This window comes from Megascapheus bottae, chromosome 14 (genome assembly GCF_031878675.1).
Source record: "Megascapheus bottae isolate mThoBot1 chromosome 14, mThoBot2.hap1, whole genome shotgun sequence".
In the NCBI taxonomy this organism is placed as follows: domain Eukaryota; kingdom Metazoa; phylum Chordata; class Mammalia; order Rodentia; family Geomyidae; genus Megascapheus; species Megascapheus bottae.
The window spans coordinates 8,579,061-8,600,667 of NC_143522.1; the positions used below are offsets into that span (position 1 = coordinate 8,579,061).

Below are 21,607 nucleotides of genomic sequence, written 5' to 3' on the forward strand. Positions count from 1 at the left end.
GACTTCTTCACGTGAGGAATCAAAGATCCTGAGTGGAGAAGGTGTTTCCTAAAGGGACAGATGAGATCGTGGCTGGCCAGAGATGGCCTGGAAGGAAGCAAGCCTTCCCAGGCTCCAGAGCCAGGAGAAGCGGCAGTGGGGCGTGCACCCGGTGGGGAGCACCAGCCAGGAGCGCAGATAAATCTCGGATACAAACGGCCCAGACTGAGATTGTCACCGAGTGCCTTAGGTGCAGCCTGCCAAGTTCCAGTAATCCGATCCCCGCTGGCCTGAGGGGGGGACTCACCTGCGAGGCGGGGCCACCAACCTTGACTGGACGTTTGGGGACCCAGGACCAGCACAAGTGCCCTCTTACCGGGCCACCCGCCCGCCAAGAGGTTGGGGCTTGTCGGCTTTGCGTGAAAGGAAGGTCAACCGAGCCTCCCTCGGCTTACAGAGGGGACTACGCGAAGGCTCATCTGGAATCCCAAGTCCAGGACACCACGCCCTTGCGCCTACCTCTCCAGCCTCCAGAGACCGCAGGTATCTGCGAAGCCACTGCAGTCCACCCAAGAGCCACCGGGACCCCCGTTTCCAGCGGGGCGCGGGGCGGGCGGGCCGGGCGCCTGGGCTGTGGGTGGACAAATCACGGCGCGGACGCGGGCCGGGGCCTTCCGGACGCCCTCCAGCCCGCGCCCGCCCTGATTGGCGCGCACCTGTCACTCCCAGCCAATCGGGGCCACCAGAACTGGGGCTGGAGGGGGGAGATGCTGCGGGCTCCCGGCTGAGCCGCCCTCCCCGCGGAGTTCCCGCCCGGCCCGCAGCCGTCCCCAGCTCGGTCTCGGGCGCCGGCCGCGCGCCCCGCACCCCTCGGCGGCGCGCTCCGGGCTCGGCGCGCCTCCATGCAGCCGCCCCGGGCCCGGCTCGCTCGGCCTCTCCTCAGGCTCGCGCGCTCGCTCGGACGCGCCCCGACGGCGCCCCGCGGCGACTCCGGCCGTCCTTCCGGCCCCCTGCGCCGGCGGCCGTCCGGCTGAGACATGATGTTCACGTCCAAGTCCAACTCGGTGTCGCCGTCGCCATCCCTGGAGCAGGCCGACTCGGACGCGCTGGACATCAGCACTAAAGTGCAGCTTTACGGGGTGCTGTGGAAGCGGCCCTTCGGCCGACCGTCAGCCAAGTGGTCACGGCGGTGAGTGCGTCCCTTTGCCCTCAGATGACCTCCGGGAGGGAGGGAGCCACCCCCCTCCGGGCAGTGCTTTCCTCTGTGGCCTTGGTTTCGTCCCCGTTTCACCCTGGAAGACGCAGAGCTTTGCGGACGATTCCCTCTCCTGAGGGCTCGGGTGGGACCACGGGCCTGGAAGCAGCTGGGAATTGTCTGTGGAATGAGCCGAGCCTCGAGTGGGGACTTTGGGTGTGGACTGCCGACATCATCACGAGGGAGTGGGTCAAGTTTCACCAGACTGTACCCCTAAAGTCCTACCTCCAGCCAGAAATACCCTCTGGGGACCTCCACGGCCATGCCATCCCTTCACCCAGGTCCAGAGGGACCAACTCAAAAGTGGGGCACCAGTGTCTCCCTCCCATCTGCCTTAACTTCTATGTGGAGCTTGAGCCAGTGACCCTTCTGGAAGGCTCGATCCAGCAGAGGGGAGGGCGGGCCAGGAAGTATAGGTGGGAAGAAGTGTTGGCAATCTTTCCGAACTGCCCCTTGAGGTATATGGAGGGAAGAGTCCAGAGTTTGGGGTGGGGGATCTGGACCTTTTCAGATGGATGATGCTGGATGGGAAAGCAGCTTCCACCCGCACCACCCTCCTTCCTCATCAGACAGCTGCTTTTCACTTCCAAAGGAGCCGGGAGGTATTAGCAGGAGGAGGAGTTCACCGTACTGATAGGAAGCTCCCCAAGCTGGCTGCAGGTGCCGGTCTAACTTCAGATCTAACGTTTATTTGCTGCTGAGCGCTCAGCTGCTGTCCTGCCAGGAGGGTTCACCCCTTCTAGGAGGGTAAGGATGTAGCCACATGCTCCTTCCCCTTCCCACACTGTGAGTCTGCCCCAAGCAGAGGGGCCTCCAGAGTTCCCAGCAGATCTTATGTGGCTGGGATGCTCAATTTTGATGAATAATTTAGTATTTCTATAAGACCACAGAACAAATGGAGCTGTGGATGGCAGTTTGTATTTTTACACAGCTGGTGTTAGGTACTTACTTTTATTCTTATGTAGACCTCGAATTTCTCTAAAGTTCAGTTTTATCTCTGGTGCTTTAACTGAAGGTTTGGAACAGCATGAAGGTTATGTGGGGGGGAGTGGGGGAGAGAGAGCCAAGCCTCTAGGTTTGGCTGCCTGAGCTTCAGGCCCCTGAAGGCCAGTGGAAGGCTGTCTCTGCCAGGGCACTAGGGGTTGGGAGAGTGGGGAGGAGACTGCTGCCTGGAGACTCAGGCACCATTAGCAGGATAGCCCTCTTCTGCCTCAGCTGTTCCAGGAGCCAACTCTCCTCTTCATAAGGTCTGGCTAAGGTCCTGAAGTATTCCTCTGGGTTCTGTCATCCAGAATTTTTCTTGCCAGGCACTTTCACCTGGTTGCATCCGGTAAATGCTAGTTGCCTGAGACACTCGCCTCACCCAATCCCTGAGTAACTCTTGCACCCATAGTTGATTTGGAGACTGAAATGAGTCTGGAGGAAAACACTCTCAACTAGAAAGTGTGATGATGAAGCAGAGGACAACCTGGGGAGCCTTAGCAGCGGGCTTGAGGCACCCAGACCCTCTCCATCTGTAGCTCCTACAGCCACTCCCAACCCGGTCAATCAAGGTCAGAGCACTACCCAGAGCACCGCTCTATAAATACAGCTCCAAGTCAAGTCCTCCAACCCCCTTTGAAGAAAATTGCCCTCTTGGTTCCTTTTCCCTCTCCTGGAAAGAATTAACATCTCATCTGCCCGTCAAGGCCAGCTTATGCTCCACACACACACACACACACACACACACACACACACACACACTCTTCTGTTGAGTGCTAGCCAGAGGGTGAGGGTTGGGGGAAGTGGGAGACATTATGCTCAGCCCAACTCCCACTGGCTCCCCAACAAGGCCCCTTGGGTTCCAGTTTCCCATTTGTGATGTAGTCAGTGGACATGAGCTAATTAGCAGCCACCGGAAAGCATTGGGACAAGGCAAACCCAGGCCACTGCAGAGGTTTGCCATTAGAACGATCGATGCCCTGGTGGGCAGCTGAGGGGAGGGGGCCTAGAAACTTCCATGTGCATAAATAACTAGTGGGCAGGATGGAACTGGCTTCAGCTGGCTAGGCTCTATAAAACCTCTTCCCGTCAAGATCTGTTTTAGGATTGTGACCTCTATCTCCCACTATCCAAGCAGTACTACCAGTTTGGGGTGGGAAGATGTCCTTGAGTTTAATTGCCTGCTTATTTTTCCATGGGTAATGCAAAGGGAAGGGAAAAGAAGCATTAATTAGGAGGGAGGAAAGGATCTAGGAGGGGCATCTAGAGGGTACAAGGAAATGACTCTGATTCTGTCTTCCTCTTGGTCTGACAGCGGTGAAGACATCTGGGCAGCTCAGTAAGGGGGCAAGAGGGAGAGGTCAGCCTGGCTGGTTGGTTCCTGGGTTTAATGCTTTTATCAGCACTCCATCCCTTCTCCCAAATCCCTGAGGGGAGCCCACACAATTTCTTCCCATGACAGAGACATCTACACTCCTTGTCTCTTTTCTCCATTGGTGCAAGGTAGCCAGTGGGGTCCAGCGGAGCCCCAGCAGTCTCCTTGTTGTGAACCACCAGTGGCCCCCAAGCAGAGAGCGAGGATTTATAGTGTCACTTAGGTGCCAAGGGTTCCATGGGACAGTGTCCACATGTTCCAGTTCTCAGGTAGCAACCTGCACAGATATGGAAAGATTATCTGTACAAATGGTAGTCATCATACCGAGAAGACTGGGGAGCCTCTTCCCACATGGATTTGAGGCCTGCTTCTCGGAGGTTACACTGTAATAATGGACTTACCGTTATTGCAGAAAGGAATGTTATTGGGCTGCCAGTCTCTGTGCTGCACTTCAGAAGGAAGGGAGTGGCACCTAGGCACACAGCCTATGTGCAGGGCAAATGCTGGGGAGGCTACACACCTTTGCCCACTAGTCTGATGCTGGATGGCAGTAGCTCTTAGCAGCCTTCCCTGCCCTTACCCCAACACTCCAGTTCTCAGTACAGAAGCCAAGACACACTTTTGCAGTGTAAGCCCATCAGGTCCCTCCTGCTCAAAGCCCTCAGAGAAAAAGCCAGGTTCCTCAAAGTGCTGGTGTGACTGTCAGGATCTTTATCCTCCATTCATTTTGGCCCATATAAGCACCTGCCTGGTAGGATGGCTGAGTGTTAACACCTTGAGTGTTAAGTACACTGACAGAGGTAATTGTGTGGAGGCAGGCATGGCTTGTGGTAAGAGCTGAAGGAGTGTAAGCTGCCATTGTTATTACAGTAGTCAGGAGCGTAGCCAGGAGCCGGCTTTCAACTGTGCAAATCTTTCCAGAGCCAGGCACCTTTCCACCTCAGGATCTTTGCACCTTTGGGTTCTATTGCCTGGAACAACTTCTCTTTGCTCAAAAATCAACTTTCGTTAAGCTGGGAATGTGACTTACTGGTAGAGTGCTTACCTAGCATGCATAGAGCCCTGGGTTCAATTCTTCAATACCACATAAACAGAAAAGGCCACTGGTGCAGTGGCTCCAGTGGTAGAGCACTAGCCTTGAGCAAAAGAAGCTCAAGGACAGTGTCCAGGCCCTGAGTTCAAGCCCCAGCACTGGCTAATAATGATGATGATGATGATGATAATAATAATCGCCTTTTGTAAAGTCTGAGGTAGGGTCTTGCAGTCCAAGCTGTCCTCACTCAAAATACTCCTCAGCCTCTTGTTTCCATTTCCTTGAGTTTATTTAAATAAATATTATTTTGTATGGTAACGTAAGGCAGGTGTTTTTTTCCTCCGTCAGTCTATAGGTTAAAAACCCCAAAACTCAGAGTGGGGTGTGATTGTCTAACCCCTACACCACCAGTCATCTGGTGGCAGGTGTGTCTGGCACCTACCTTATGCAGTGTTACCTGCAGAAGATATCTACCTCACCCATGGGACTGCAGTGGCGTGGCCTTGCCCTCCAGAAGCCCACTGACCACATGTGCTGTGGCAGTAGGTGCTAAGAACCAAGAGTAGATGTCCAGACACCACTGCAGGCTGGTGCTGGTGTGAGGATGAGAACTGGGTGAGGAGGGCTCCACCAGAAGAAGCATGGAAGGAGGCCAGTTGGAGCAGCACCATCTCCATCTGAACTCCACAGCTCTCTAGAACATAGGGACACTGAAAGACAGAAATGGTGGGAAAGTGGAGTGGTGGGGAGGTAGGAGGGCCAGAATGTTACCCAGTTCAGAAGGAGGTAGTATTCTTGGGCTCTCTTAGAATTGTTGGCATTAGCAGTGTCACCAGGATCCACCGGGCTGTATTTGTTATGTGATTGGGCAGAGAGGGTGAGACAAATAAAGAAAATGGATTGAAGCCAAGTGCAGTAGTGTGCATCTATAGTTCTACTTTGGAAGCTAAAGTATAAGGATTGTGGGTTTGATACTAGCCTTGACTCAAAAACCAAAACATCCACACCAACCAATTCATTGGCATGAGGCTCACACCAAAACAGAGCTGCACTTCATCTGCTTAGGAGAGGAGAGATGGCAGCTCTCCCAGACCCATGCCTGCCCCTCCACTTGCGGCACAGAAGCTGTGTCCTTAGAGAAGGTCCCACAGCTGAAAGATCCTGCAGAGATTCCTGCTTGTTGATGCCCACCAGAAACTTCTCCAGCACCTCAAAAGAAGGTGCTTTCAACTAGTGGTGTTAAGAGCAGGCTTTTAGATGAGTGCTGGTGGCTCACATCTTCAATCCTACCTACTCAAGAAGTTGAGGTCTAGGTTGGGAGTTTGGCCTAGTGGTAGAGTACTTGCCTAGCATGCATGAAGGCCCGGGTTCAATTTCTCAGTACCACATACATAGAAAAAGCTAGAAGTAGTGCTGTGGCTCAAGTGGTAGAGCTCTAGCCTTGAGAAAGATCAAAGGACAGTGCTCAGGCCCTGAGTTCAGGCCCCAAGACTGGCAAAAAAAAAAAAAAAAAAAGGATGATGGCTCAAGGCCAGCTTGGGCAGGAAGAAGGAAGGGATCCATTTCCAAAATACCTCACAAAAAGCAAGGCCAAATGTGGCTCAAATGGTTGTCTGAACGCTAAGGAGACACAAACCTTGAGATCAGACTCGAGGACTGGAGCATTACAAACATGCACACATACACATACCAAACATACTCACAAAAAAACAGGATGTTGGGGTGGGGGCTGACAGTTCTGTAGCATTTGCCTTTCATGATATAAATAATCCATGGCTAATATCAAGTGGCTAATACCTGTCACTAAATTCAGAGCAGGTGAGAGGTGCTCACTGTTGTGTATTATAAGCCATCCCAACAGGTACAACGTGCCACTGCTTGACTTTTCCCCCTTGCAATAGTAGCTCAGAATGCTTATGAGTTTTGTTCACAGTGCATCACTGCAATTGTGCTGTGGAGGAAGGAGTCAGCCATTCTGGGTGTCTGAGTCCCAGGGATTTTTGAGGCTCCCTGGACGCTTCTCCCTGGAGAACACTTGTTACGCATCGGTTCTTTAAGAAGCCCCAGGGTGGGCCCAGGGTGTGGAGCTGGTGCTGAGGAATCACTTCCCCCTTAGCCAGAAAGTACAAAGGGCAGGCGCAGTGCTCCTCTGTGAGACTTGAATTCTGAAAGGAGGCTGTGAGCAGTGTGTAACATAAAGGCTGTTAGGAGCTGCAGACTGGCCTTACCAGCTAGGTACTCAGTTCCATTTGGTTGCTGGCTCTCAAGAGGACACCAAAAGACCCATCCTGCACTCACGTGCCTCCCGTCCTGTGTTATGCATAGAGGAACCCGAAGTGTCTGGAGGTGATAGTTTGAGGTGAGGGTACCCAAAGGGATAGGCCACAGGTGCTCTGCTATGCCAAAGGTGTCAGTTTGAGGCACAGAGGCAACCAGCCCTGGAAGCCAGCCTGGACCTCCCTCCTCCCTGCCCTGGTGTGGGGCCTGCTCTGTCCACAGGGGAAGCTGGCCAGCCAGCTGAGGCCTTTGTGCAATATGGAGTGTGAGCTCTTGTCCGGACAGACCTCACCCCTTCTCTCCTGGTTGCTGTTTTCTTTCCATCACTCACTTTAGGTTTTTTATCATCAAAGAGAGCTTTCTGCTTTACTACTCTGAGAGCGAGAGAAAGAGCTTTGAATCCAATAAGTACTTCAATATACATCCCAAGGTGAGATGCCTCTGGCCATAAAGCCACTGGTCTGGGGGTGGGAGTGGAAACATAAGGGATGTCTTGCTGTGGTCTAGCCGAGAGTCTGGAGAGAAAATTCTGTCAGGACCCAAGACCCCTACCTCCTCTTGAGTTGGATCTGTACTCTCCTCTATGCCCCAAAGCCTGGCCACCCCTTTCTCTTCCTTATGGAACTCAGTTCTGGCCTCTGTCTAGTAATGCTGGGGTGGGGTCTGGTCTGGTCTGGGATATTGGCAGCATGTGGCTTTCTCCAGGGGCCCCAAATGATGAGTTGAGCAGACTGTAAGCTGCCTATTCTGCTTCTTCCTCAGGGGGTCATCCCTCTGGGGGGCTGCCTGGTGGAGGCCAAGGAAGAGCCCAGTATGCCTTATGCCATGAAGATCTCACACCAGGACTTCCATGTGAGTGTCAGGGGAAGATCGGCTTCTTGCTTTTTGTTCCTCCCTGAACAACCCTGTGCAGCATGGCCTGGGAGGTCTCTCAGTGCCTGGGACAGCAGGGTGGGGGAGGTAGGAGTGGGCCTTCCTCAGAATGGCACATTCTGGCTCTTCTTCCTGGCAGGGGAATATCTTGCTGGCTGCTGAGTCCGAGTTTGAGCAGACACAGTGGCTGGAGATGCTGCAGGAGTCTGGGAAGGTGTAAGTGTCTGCCAGGAGGGCTTTGGGGGAGCCAAGAGAGAAGGAGCTGGGCTGGGCTGGGCCTCCCCAGAACTCCATGCCTCTCAGCTGGCATCCTGACACAGAGATTTGACTGGGGGGGTGGAGTGGGAGGAGACAGCTCAGGCTTTAGAGCCCGTGTTAGTGTCTCATAAGTGAGTGAGCAGTGACAGGTGGCCAGCCATTAGCCACCAAGTCTTGGGAGTGAATCCAGTGCCACTAGTTGTAAACCATCCCTCCATTTATTTCACCTCCCCAGACATGTAGTTAATCCTAGCAAAGACTAGAATGAAGATTTTGTAAATCAGAATTTATAGATCATAGAAGCCCCAGCCTAACACAGTCATCTGTACACATACACACACACCCTGTGTAAGCTCCTGCCCATTCAAGCTGAGTCATAACTGTGGTCTGACAAATGACTGTCATGGATGCCCTGTGCCTGGCTTGGTGCTAAGTACTAGGCATGTGGTATACAGAAAGCTAACCAGGACGTAATCTCTGCTTTGCTCTGCTCTGCTCTGCAAGATCTCTTGGCCCAGGCCCCATGGCCCACTTTGCAACCCAGCCAGCCTCCAGTTACTGTAAGCGATCAGTGCTGGTGGCCTGGAGCCCAGTGTCCAGAGTAAGCACCAGCTGCGATTTGGGAGAATGATCGAGTATAAGGAACACACATTCACCTTCTCCTCAGCCCTTCTGCTTTAACGATTTTGTATTTTTCTTTGTTCTCTTCTGTCCTGTCTGCCCTCCCTCCTCAGGACCTGGAAAAATGCCCAGCTGGGAGAAGCCATGATCAAAAGCCTGGAAGCCCAGGGACTACAGTTGGCCAAGGAAAAGCAGGAATATTTAGGTTGGCTGCATAGGGGGAGTGGGCGGGCACCTGAGGTTCCCTGGTGGCAGCACTTGAGGTCCCAGATGATAGCCAGGAGCTAGTGGATGGCTCAGGCAAGGGGTGGAGAAGTCTCTGGTGGGGCTTAGTGGGTAGTTTGATGCCCAGAAGGCTTTAAGGTGCAGAAAATGTCCTTGTGGCCAGCACGACTTGGGTAAAATAACCTGGGCTCTAGACTCAACATTGGTGCCCATCTCCTAACTGGGTCTGTCTTTAGACAGTTTAACTTCTCCAAGCCCTAATTTCTACTTTCTTAAGATAGAGACCTCCTTCCAACCCCAACCATTTTCAACCTGGCTGCAGGGGTCTAAGCTCTGTAACTCCCCCACCACACACATACACACACACGCTGATAAGCACAGAAGGAAGTGAGGTGAGATCTGGTTCCTTTGCCTGGGACCCACTATCCCTTCCACCTCCTTAGACTCTTGCAGTTCCCCTCTGCTGACTCTAGACACCACTCTCCTCATCCTGGAGACTCTGCCTCCTACTAGCTGGGGAGGGACTGAGGACCAGTGGGTAGAGACACAGCAGGGACCCACTTGGGCCTCTGGCCTCATAGCCCTATCAGTGCACAAAGCAAGAATGATGACCAGAAAAGAGGCAAGTGGTTAAGGCCAGCAAGGCAGCTTCATTCAGCAGAGCTGGTCCCAGAGCCAGCTGACCTCTTCTCTAAGAGAGAGTGGGGGTGATGGAGGCCACCCTCAGGCACTTGCCCCTGTAGGACCTGTGGTCTGAGCTTCTCGTGCGTGTGTGCTTGCTTTGACAGACAAACTGATGGAAGAGACCGAAGAACTCTGCCTACAGAGGGAGCAGAGAGAGGTAGGAGTTCTGAGCATGCTCAGAATGGCACCCTTCCCCCTCCTTGGCAGCTGCATTTTGTATCCAGCTTAGGGGCCATGCAGAGGGCTGGGCATCCCCAGAACTTGCTGAGAAATCAGGCAGGGTGGAATACAGATGCCAAGTGAGTTAATAATGTGAAGAACTTGCTGTAGTCTCTTGGCGGTGTATGTTTCCTCATCAGCTCTTAGGAGGAAAGAAACTGGATAGGTGAGTCCCACTTTCTGGAGAAATATCCACCCAAACCTTTATCTGCTTGGCACTGATACTCTTGGAGCTCTAAAGGTCTGGTATCTTTATGGGACTTCAGGCATCCTAATGGTGATTAGCTGTAAGCAGGCTTATTGTAGGCCTGTAGAGTCATGGCAACTCTTGCCACATTTGAGCCAACAAAGTCCACGTTATTCCAAATGTCTCTATAGACTTGGTCTTACCTGTCTTGAGGCAGAATTCCTACACCTGAAGGACAGGGCAGGGTCATGATTAGTAGCTCAAATTCTGGGGTCAAGCTGCTTGTAACTGTGTTTGACCTTACCAACTTCTAGCTGTGTGGCTTCCAGTAAGTTGCTTAACCACTCTGAATACCAGTATTCTCATCTGAAAAACAAAGTGATGATTAAAGAAGATGTTACATATAAAATGTTTTGTGTATAGTATGTGCTCCATGATTATCTATAGGCTACTTTATTTACAGTACTTGGGCTTGAAACTAAAACCTTGCACACGTACTAGGCAAGTTTTACCACTGAGGTACAGCCTTAGCCCATTTTTATTTTTACTTTGTGATGAAGTCCTGCCAGGTTGCCTAGCCTCGTAAGTAGCTGAGATCACAGGTATGCGCCATCATGTCCCTCTTACGTAATTAATGTTGAGCCTATCCTGCAGGAGAAGTGTCTGGGGTCCAAAGCTGTGGAGTGTCTTGTCCAGATAGATGAGAAGGTCTGACTTGTTCATTTCTCTGCCCTGTCTACTTCTCTGCCTTGTCTCTACTATTGTCCTCCTGGGCAAACCACATTGCTGGGGCCATCAGCCTTGGTTCCATTCTCATGAACTCTAGACTTTCCCAACCACCCCTCCTGGGGCTCTCAAACACAGAAGTACTATGTCCTTTTTGGACCTTAAACCTTCCATTGCCTGATCTAGCATCTGGCTTAAGATGAGAGCTTAATAACTGTCGGTGGAATGAACCAATAAAACGAACAACTTGCAACTTTGCATTACATCTTGTTATTTATTTATGTATTTACTTACTTGTTTACTTACTTACAGGGCTTGAATTCAGTGCCTGGGCACTATCCTCGAGGTTTTTTGCTCTACCACTTTGAGCCACAGCTCCACTTCTGGTTTTCTGGTGGTTAATTAGAGATAAGAATCTCACAGACTCTCCTGCTTGGGCTCACTCTGAACTGCAGTTCTCAGATCTCAGTCTCCTGAATAGCTAAGATTACAGACATGAGCTACCAACACAGTTTACATCTTGGTTTTAATCCAACTCAACAATTCTCCTTGATTTTCCTTCTTTAAAAATTTCATCAGTTATGTTTAACACTTATTCTTCCAACTGGACTTCAGAGTCACGTTCTTGATTTTTTTTTTTTTTAAAGAAAGAGTTAAAAATTGTAGAGGCCGGGAATTTAGCCTAGTGGTAGAGTGTTTGTCTAGCATGCACGAGGATCCGGGTTCGATTCCTTGGTACCACATACATAGACAAAAAAAAAAAAAAAGCCAAAAGTGGTGCTGTGGCTCAAGGGCAGTGCTCAGGCCCTGAGCTCAAAGCCCAGGACTAGAAAAAAAAAGAATTGTACATGGGACATAATTTGGAGAACTAGCACTGTGAAGCACTGAATCTCTCTTTGCCAGACTTTGTGCCTCTGTGTCTCCCAGTTCTCTTCTAGCTCAGTGGAGTTTTGGCATTTTCTTTACTCATCCCCAGACATGGTAAGTGAGCCTTTGGTTCAGTGTCAGCAACTTACAGATTGGTGATCAAGAAAGCTTGCAATCGAGTGAAGCAGCAACCACTAGCCACGGGAATGGAGAGGAGACTTATCCATCAGAGAGGCTAAATCTGGGGCAGCTGTCAGCTGGAGGAAAATTTAGACACTCTATCTAGGTCTTTAGCTGGGAAATTAGGCCAGCAGAGACCCACTGAACACAATCCTTACTGCCATAGCCTGTTGACAGAGGAAGGTTGTTAAATTCGAACTTTTTCTGGAACAAGTTGGGAGTAAGACTCAGGCCCAGCTGTACTTACATGGAGGCTGTTCTGGACAGGAAGAAGAACTTTCAGGTTCATACTCTGTGGCATGTTCTCAACAAGGAATGGAAGTCAGGTTTAATTCCTGGGTAGACCATTGGATTAGTGAGTTTTTCCTTCCCTGACTAGTTCATCGATTGGGTGGGACCACCTGTCTTCTGTACCTTCTGCATCTCCACTCCAGGTCAGAGATTATTGGATATGCTTTGGACCACAGAAAGAGTGAGTGAGAAGTTGAAGATTTCCATGGTAATTTGTGAGGTCTGTGGAAGACTCAGCGTCAAGAGAGCTAAATCAGTGTCTCAACTTTCTTGCTGACTTCTTGGACATACTATTGACATCTCTGAAGTTCAGATTCTCCATCTGTGATATCCTAACAAAATAATGCCAGTTTCCGCCTGCTTCTCAGGTTGCTGCAAGGATCAGTGGAATAGAATTCAGGAAAGTGTTTTGTGTACTTCTAAGACCCATGTAGATACACATCAATAACTGTGCAGCTCTAGCATCTTTCACACGGCAGGAAAGGCCCGAGACTCCAGGTCTCTTCCTATTTATGAGTTCAAGAATCAGATAATTTCTCCCTCTCCCCCTCCCATTCCCTCTGCTTTTCTGTAGGAGACAGAATAGAAAGTAAATCTGTACATGAAAGATTTACTTAGAACTGAGTCCCTGCCTGACACATTATATATTTTGTTTTGTAATGCTATTCTAATATGTCTGATTGTTTTCATAATAATTGATTTCTGCATTTGATCAAAATTCCCAGTCTAATTTTATGTATATAGGTAGATAGATAACACACTAGGTAATAACTTTGTACCCTTAGTACACAATGGGAGCAGGTGCCTAGAACATATTAAACATTCAATAAATTTGTGTAGCATAAATGAATAAGATAAAATGTAAAAGAAGACACTGGGGCCTTTCTTGGAATTGGGTTGAGCCTGGAAATTGCTTGTGAAGAATCTTTACTGAATGAAGTCTTCCTAATTAGGGGCCCTTCAGTGCATTCTTTTCAAGAGCATAATTAGTTTTATTGAGAACTTGAAAACATGTCCTGTGAAGCATGGCAAACAGATATTGTTTGGCTTGGAAGACAAGAAACTGGGGAATGGAACAGCTCTTTGAAACACTGGAAAAGAATTGAGGTTTATTCCATTGCCCCCCAGGGGAGGAGATTGGAACCAGTAAAGGAAATTGGGAAGAAGGTAGATTGTGGCTCTAATTCTTTGGAAGGAATTGCCCTCTTTCCTTACATGGGCTGTGCCACCAAGCACTGGCCAGGCATTCGCTACCCCCTGGGTTTTGCCCATCTTATGATTGGCTAAGAGTTGTCTCCTAGCTCTTCATTTGGGGGCTAAGTCAGAGAGAAGGGCCAAGAAGTGAGGGAGCTGCTGAAATGAGGGGGACTTTGAAGCAAGAAGAGAGGTGGTTGAAGGGAGTAGGGCTCACAGGAGGTGGGAGTGGGGGCAGAGGGATGGGACATGCTGCATAAATGATTTGTAATTCATCAGAACCTGCAAAGAATTCAACCAAATCTTCCATCACCATCTATTAACGTTTTTGTATTTGGGGCTTCCAAGAGGGCAGCATTGAGCTCTTGGGTGGAGCACCTAAGAAAGAGCTTTTCTGTCAGGTTGCTCAAGTGTGAAATGGCCTGTCTTAAGAAAGGAGCAAATTTCCTATGGTGAGAACTACTCAAGCAGAGCTTGGATCATTTCTGGCAGGAAACTCAGAGGGGGATTCAAGCATCTGATGGATACTGAATTGCTTTTAAAGTTGCTCTGACCCTGGTGGGCTGTGGCTCATGGGTACCCATTTCCTCAGCAAATACTGCCCTGGCACAGCTGCTTGGGAATTCATGTAAAATATGCCTATGATCCTACGGGTTGATGCCTGTAATCTTAGCTACTCAGAGAGTGAGATTGGGAGGATTGTAGTTTGAGACCAGCCTGGGCAGAAAGTTTTCAGAATCCCATCTCAATGAATGAGCTAGGTATGGTGGGACACATCTGTTATTCCAGCTACACTGGAAGTGTAAATAGGATCATAGTTCAGGACAGAAACAAGAGGACCTATTAAAAAAAAACAAATCACTAAAGCTAAAAAGGGCTAGGGCATGACTTAAGGGGTAGAACAATTACTTAAGAGGAACAAGGCCCTTCCCCAAAGGAGAAAGAAAAAGGCATCTTAATCACATATTCTGGGACCACTAAGATAGAAAAGTGAGAGAAAAACCCAGGTCTAGGTGGATTAACTTCCTTTTCTGGTTCCGGGAGGGTTAGCTAGGGAGAGAAGGAATGGAATTTTAATAATTAACCCTTCTGCATTTTCAGCTATGGAAAGATAACCCAGTGCAATATTAAGTAACAGGAGAGATCTTCAGGTTGAATTGTTAAAGAAAGGGACATTCTAGGGCTCTATAACAGAAATACATAGGCCTACTTTCTTCTTTAGGCTTGAAGTGCTGCCTGCCACCTCACCTTATGGTACAAATCACTGGCGCTGCCTGGCAGAGCAGTCATCAGAATCATAATCACATCCACCCCAGGACATGTGTCCTGATCATTTCCAAGTCCTGCTTAGTGTACTGTTTTGGTTTTTGTTTTATGGCTAGTCCTGGGTCTTGAACTTAAGACTTGGGCACTGTCTTTGAGCCTCTGTATGCTCAAGGCTAGTTCTCTACACCTTGAGCCACAGCATCACTTGTGGCTTTTTTTTTTTTTTTTTTTTTGAGATAGGAGTCTCACAGACTTTTCTTCCTGAGCTGGCTTCAAACCTTGATCCTGCCAGGCGTGGTGGCTCACACCTGTAATCCTAGCTACTCAGGAGGCTGAGATCTGAGGATCAAGGTTCAAAGCTAGCCCCAGCAAACCACTAGAAAACTGGGAAGTAGGGCTTGGCTCAAGGGTAGGGCAGTATCCTTGGGCTGAAGAGCTCAGGGATAGCACCCAAGCCGAGTTTAAACACCCATGACCCACCAAAAAACAAAACAAAACAAAACAAAACAACAAAAAAAAAACCCTCGATCATTAGATTTCAGTCTCCAGAGTAGCTAGAATTACATGTATGAGCTACCAGTGCCTGGCTTTAGTTTGCTGTTTTAAGAGGCTGAGTTCATCCCAGATTTGGGGTTGGTTGAGATTGCATGTCTAATGGGGCCAGGACTCTAAGAAATTAATTCCAAATCTGGCTTGAGCCACATCTAGCCAGACTGAGCCCAAACCCAGAGGGTCTCCTTGATTAGTGGGGGGCTCCTGACTTCAGTGAATCTCTCCTCATAACTCTTCTCTTCCTCCCTGGTTGTCTGCAGGAGCTTGAGCGCCTGAACCAGGTGCTGGAGGCTGAGAAGCAGCAGTTTGAGGAGGTGGTACAGGAGCTGAGAGTGGAGCAGGAACAGATCAAGAGGTGGCAGTGGGCCCCGGGAGGGGTCCAGGAGGGATATCCCAGCTTAGGGCATACAGAACAGTGTCCAGCCAGGCCTGGAGAAGTCTCCACCCAGGAGATAGCTGTTTGTGAGGAGGCCAGTCTGCCCTTCCCATGCCTCCATGCTCCAGTTCCCACCACTGCAAGAGAATATTATCAATGGGTAGAAATAGCCCACTGCTAGGGGTCCACAGCTTCCTCTTGAGTACCTAAAGGCCGGAACCATTGGGAAGAGAGACCCTAACCAAGCCATGACTCTCCTTTCAGCCCAGTCCCTGCAGCTGTTGGGAGGTTGGAGGGGGGCAGCCTGGAGGTACAGAGGGCTGTCACTAAGGAGAGGCATATCCAGAGAGGCAGTGTTCTGTGTGCAGGGTTGTGGTGGGAGGGGTGAGCATTGCATTGCAGCCCTCTGTTCTCACAGGGAGCTGGAGCTCACCGCCAGATGCCTCAAGGGTGTAGAACAAGAGAAAAAGGAGCTAAGGCACCTCACCGAGTCCTTGCAGCAGACACTGGAGGTGAGGGGCAGTTGGCGGGCTGGTTACCAGGGGAGCTGGCTGGTTGTTTGGGCTCCCACTATTCTAGTTTTTCCAAGTGCTTCCCAGTGGGGTGCCTGTAAAGGGAGTTGGGCAGGAAGAGATGTGAATCAAAAAGATCTCCTCTGTGGATGGCTGGGAACCAGAGCAGGGACTGGTTGTTCCCATACCCAGAGGGCAAATTCCAGCTTGCCCTAGCTGTGACCATGTCTTCGGGAAATGAACTTTTCTCTGGTGCCAGTATTTTTTTTTTTTTTATGGTAGATGGAGAATTGATTAGGGTGGGCAGTGGAGTCACACACCACAGCCTTCTTGTGGCACACTTAAGTGCTCCTGGGTAAGATCTAGTATGAAAGAAATTGCCAAATCACTTTTGTCTGATGTCACAAGGCACTAAGAGGAGAGGGGCATCGCATGAATGAAGGACAAAGTACTGACTCCATAGCATGACCTGTAAGTGCCAACTCTGGCCCTAGCATGTCCTTCCCTGCTGTCCCCTTAAACCCTACAAAAAGATACCTCAACATCTGCTCTAACCACTGAGCTCATGTGCCCCAGAGACAAGCTCTTTTGTTCCCCATACCTTCACTCAGACTGTTCCTTTTATCTAGCATGTCCTTTTCATCTCTTCTCTGCATGGAGAATTCCTACTCATCTTTTGAGGACTCAACTCAAATCTCCCTCATTCCTCCCCCTCTAAAACCTTCATCCTTCTTGTTAATCCAACCCCTTCTGCTAGCACTCACCCATGGATAGAATCTACTTCCATTTCCCCACCATACATATATATATATATATATATATATATATAGTCAAGCTTCCCTGATTCCATTTCCCCACCATACATATATATATTAGTCAAGCTTCCCTGATTCTTCTAGGCAGGTATTTGCTCTGGGCTGTGGGCTTACATAGCATTTTGCACCACTACATTGTGTTTTCCAAATTATGTACTTCATTCCACCATGTCTTCATGTTCTCTCCAAACCAGGGTATGGTGTGTAACCACCATGAGGGTTTAGTGAATCCAGGAGTGACGTTGAAAGTTGCCAGGGTTTCCAGTCTCCTTTGACTGACTGGAGCTTTGTGGTGCCTTTTTTTTTTTTGCCAGTCCTGGGTTTGGGCTCAGGGCCTGAGCACTGTCCCTGGATTTTCTCAAGGCTAGGGCTCCACTTGAGCCTCAGCACCACTTCTGGCTTTTTCTAAGTATGTGGTACCAAGGAATCGAACCTGGGTCTTCATGCATGCTAGGCAAACACTCTACCACTAGGCCAAACTCCCGGCTTTGTAGTGCTTTTGTTTATCTTTCCCTGCATCTCATCACAGATGGTTGCAACTCTGTGTAGTGTAAGATCCCAGTGGAGAAATACATAGGAATTGAAATCTGCTCTTAGACTGGTTCTGTTGGGTGTTTTATCACATGGACAGATGGAACCCCAGAGCCTTTGGGCTTTGACACCTGGTTCTAATAGGTGCCATCTCCACTGGAAGCCACACTGGGGCTCTACCTTGGCTCCCTTAATTGAGTAAGCTTGCCCTGGGGGATGGGAGATTTGGGGAAGAGACAGCATCTCAAGGTGTTCTTCAAAAAGAACAGAAAGAAGAGGGCTACTTCCTGGAATTAAGAGGCTGGTGGGCAGCCATGATGGAAACTGAGCTCTTTTTCTTCTTTTCCTGCTTCTATACTAGGAACTCTCTATAGAGAAGAAGAAAACCCTTGAAATGCTAGAGGAGGACAAGAACCAGCCACAGTCACTGGCCAGTCAGAGTGAGCAGCCGCCTGCCAGTGGGGGTCTCCAAAGCAACCTAAGGCAGATCGAGGAGCGGATGCAGCAGCTATTGGCAGAGAAGCTCCTAGCAGAGAAGCGGTGAGACCCCTGTGTCCTCTAGTAGCTTGGAATCTAGGAGCTGGACTCTGGCCCCTCTGGCCAGCAGGAACCTTTCAATTCCTTTTGTCGAGGATTGTTTTCCCAGCAGTTCCCCAAAGCTGACTTGACCATTGTCTTCAACGGGTAATAGGGCTTTCCTAAGGTCACAGATCTGACAAACCTAGGCCTCCAATCTGATGCCTCTAAGCCTAGGATTTCCATTATTGAACCATGCCATTCCTCTCCTCACCTAAGTAAGTCCTGGGTGCTCAGGGTCTCTCCAGCCAGGTCTCTGGGAGGTTGACCATTTGGTGCATGCACATTGAGTAAGGTCCTACTGGCAGGATGAAGGAGAATGAGGAACGTTCTCGAGCCCTGGAGGAAGAGCGGGAGTTCTACTCCAGCCAGTCCCAGGCACTGCAGAACTCCCTGCAGGAGCTGACAGCAGAGAAGCAGCAGGCTGAACGGGAGCTCAAGGTGCGCTCAGGGCCCTTCCTCTTTCTTGGGGCTCCTGTCTGATGTTGTACTGTACAGGCTAGCTGTCTTCTACAACCTGATTAGCTGTCCAGATAGATGTGGGACATGAGGCCACCACGAGGGAAAGGAGTCTGCTGTAACATTAATAGACACCTCTTCTTGGGACTAGGCACCAAGCCCAGTCTACCTGGGCTGGAAATCAGAGACAGAAGCATGACATGGAACCTTCCATTCAGCCAGGGGTGATGAGGGAAGGCTGCCAAAGAGATGGCAACCACTTCTTAGCACTCTCTTCCTCCCTCCCTCCCTCTCCCTCCCTCCCTTTCTCTCTCCCCCTCCCTCCCTCCCTTTCTCTCTCCCCCTTCCTTCCTCCCTTTCTCTCTCCCCCTTCCTTCCTCTCTCCCCTTCCCTCCCTCTTTCCCTCCTTCCCTCCCTCTCTCTCCCTGCCTCTCCTCATCTCTCTCCCTCCTTCTCCCCCCCTCCCCCTTTCACTCTCTGTCTCCCTCCCCCTCTCCCCCTCTCCCTCTCTCCCTCTCTCCCTCTCTCCCTCTCTCCCTCCCCCTTTCACTCTCCCTCTCTCCCTCCCCCTCTCCCCATATCCTCTTCTCCTCCTCCCCCCCCACCCCTCTCTATCCAGGCTGAGGTCAAGGTCCGCATGGACCTGGAGCGGCGTCTGCGGGAGGCTGAGGGGGCCTTGCGGAGCCTGGAACAAGGGCTCAACTCCAAGGTGCGGAACAAGGAAAAGGAGGAGAGGATGCGGGCTGATGTGAGCCATCTGAAAAGTAAGTCCTTCCTCTGTGGACTGGCCCCAGAAGGAACGAAGCCAGCCACACCAGCCACACCAGCCTTGCCAGTTTCCAAGCCCGGGGAGGTCTGGTAATTTATATAATGGTTTGGTCATTTATAGGGCTTCTTCTACAGATAGTCACCTCCAGGGGTCCCTTGGGCCCTGCTGCCATTTGGAACTTTGCAAAAGCTCAAACTGAGCTCTGTTCTCAGCAGATGTGCCCCTGGGATGGCAATAGATTTTGGATTAATAGATGGAGGAAGCCCTGTCCCCTGCAGGCAGCACTGGTCTTGAGGGATGGGGCCAGCATATTTCCCACCCAATCCCTTTACCCCCATCCCCATCCTTGGGAAGGGAGGGGAAGGAGGGACTGAAGGAAGGAAGTAACCCACCGGACCCCTCTGGACCTGCTCCCGCAGGGTTCTTTGAGGAGTGTATCCGGAATGCAGAGCTAGAGGCCAAGATGCCTGTCATCATGAAGAACTCTGTGTACATCCACAAGGCTGCCACTCGCCGCATCAAGAGCTGTCGCTTCCACCGACGCCGGTCCAGCACCTCCTGGAATGACAGTGAGTGTGCTTGGCTGCTGCCTCCTTGGTGGGGTCTGGTGGGAACAAGCAAGGCTGGCCCTGACCCCCAGCCCACCCTATCCCTTCACTGTCAGCCCCATGCTATGGGGGAGGGAGGGCTGTTCATGAGGTGATTGGGCCCTGTCTCCCCAGTGAAACCATCCCAGTCCTTCATGACCTCCCAGCTGGAGGCCAACAACATAGAAGAGCTAAAGGAGGTGGCCAAGAGGCTCAGCCGAGACCAGCGCTTCCGAGAATCCATCTATCACATCATGGCCACCCAGCCTGGAGCATCCTCCTCTGCCCTTCCCCGCGGGGCAAAGTGATAGCACTACCCAGTCACCTCCACTGCCTCCTATCTTTCCCTGGTGGGATGGTCTGACTCCACCTGGCTTCTTTCCACCTGGGGTCTAACCTCCCCCTAAAAGAGCAGAGGTGCTATCTCCCTCAGCCCCCCTCCACACCCTGCCCTTGGGTCTACTCCAGATCAGGCAGGCCCAGGCCAGATACTTCCAGCTTGCCATGGAAAGGTGGTAAAAAGTCCTGACTGTGTGTGATTTTTGTTGGTCAGGAAATAGAGTGGAGCCTAAAGACCACAGCCTCCGGTGCCCACTGTCCCCCTTCTGTGACTCTCCTCCTCTTGTGAGATGAAAAGTCTTACCTCCCCACGGCAGGCCTCTCCTCCCTGTCTTACTCTCCTCAGGCTTTCCTGACCCTCCTTAGCCAAGGCCCCTCACTTATTCCATCCACATCCTGGGGAAAAGAAGACTCTAGAATAGCATCCCCAGGCTCATGGCATCTCACATAGTTACATCAGCTGTGGGACCACTTGGGGCTCCCCATCCCTCTCAGCTGAGCTTACTTACCTGCAGTACAGCACTCTGGGGGGGTAGGACCCCTCCGCTCCCCTCTCAGCCCCTGACTGGAAGCTAGGGATAGGGCCACTATTGAAGGCTGTCCCAGAAGACACAAGCTCAGCATAGAAGGAGGAGACCTGGGTTCCTGCATTCTCTACAGTCAGGCTTTATCTACAGCTTCTCTGACTGCAGTGACCCTGATGGTTGAGAGAACATAGATGTCTCCCTCCCACTCAGCTCCATTGCTGCCTCCTTTGAACCCTTCATCCACGCAGCCATGAACCCCTGTACATGGGGAACCTGGGCTCATGATGAGCCCGTAGCCATTGGTTGGCTATGTGCCATTAGAACACTAATGTGAAGCTTATGTGGGAAACCATCAACCTTCAGGAGCTGAGGACTGTCATCCATGCCTCCCCAGTCTTCTGGGCCCACCCTGCAAGGCCTCCCCAGTCTGTCAAGGTCTCAAAAAAAAGGGGGTCTGCCTGAGATCAGGGTGCTATGGAACCCTGGGAGCATTCAAGGCTCCCATCTTCTGCTGTCCAGAAAACCATGATGTCCTGAGGGATGGACAGATGGTTCAGGGACAGCAGACAGCCGGCCCCTAGGAAGCTCAGAACATTTGCTTCTCTGCTGCTTGGCTAGCCAAGGCCAGGTGGGCTACTCACTCTGATGGCCCCTTCTCTATGGGGGTACACATGAACTTTCATGGCTTCAGCGAGTCCAGGTGGTCTTGGGGAAGGGAGGGGGGGTGAGACTCGATGCATTTGAGTGTAAATGTAAAAGCTTTAAATAAGTATAACCCTGCCCAAACCTGGAACTTGTTTACCTAATATGTATGTTAGAATGAACTTTGCAAAGTGGAGGACTATTAATAAACCAAGATGACTGGCTTCATTTGTTTTGAAATGAATGGCTTGCTCTGGGGGGAAAAAATCTTTCGGACAACTTCAAATGCATTTTGTTTTCCTGGGTAAGCCATTAACCAGAAAGGAAAGTGCCTGTCCTCATCCATTTTGTGTTTCTGTAACAGAGTACCTGAAAGTAAGGTATGAAGGACAGGAACTTATTGGCTCACACTTTTAGAGACCGGGAAGTTC

The 21,607-nt window shown here is 50.6% G+C and overlaps 1 protein-coding gene across 1 annotated transcript; it reads left to right on the top strand.

Moving 5' to 3' along the window:
* Positions 1–837: 837 nt before the first annotated feature.
* Plekhd1 (pleckstrin homology and coiled-coil domain containing D1) lies at positions 838–21,394 on the top strand. Its single transcript, XM_090344361.1, has 13 exons — positions 838–1,168; positions 7,237–7,330; positions 7,663–7,752; positions 7,913–7,989; positions 8,766–8,857; positions 9,666–9,718; positions 15,304–15,398; positions 15,838–15,931; positions 17,639–17,817; positions 18,162–18,294; positions 18,932–19,076; positions 19,501–19,650; positions 19,804–21,394. Exons 1-13 carry the CDS (start codon positions 1,017–1,019, stop codon positions 19,974–19,976), a joined length of 1,527 nt encoding a protein of 508 aa, XP_090200487.1. The 5' UTR covers positions 838–1,016; the 3' UTR covers positions 19,977–21,394.
* The last annotated feature ends 213 nt before the right edge of the window (positions 21,395–21,607 follow it).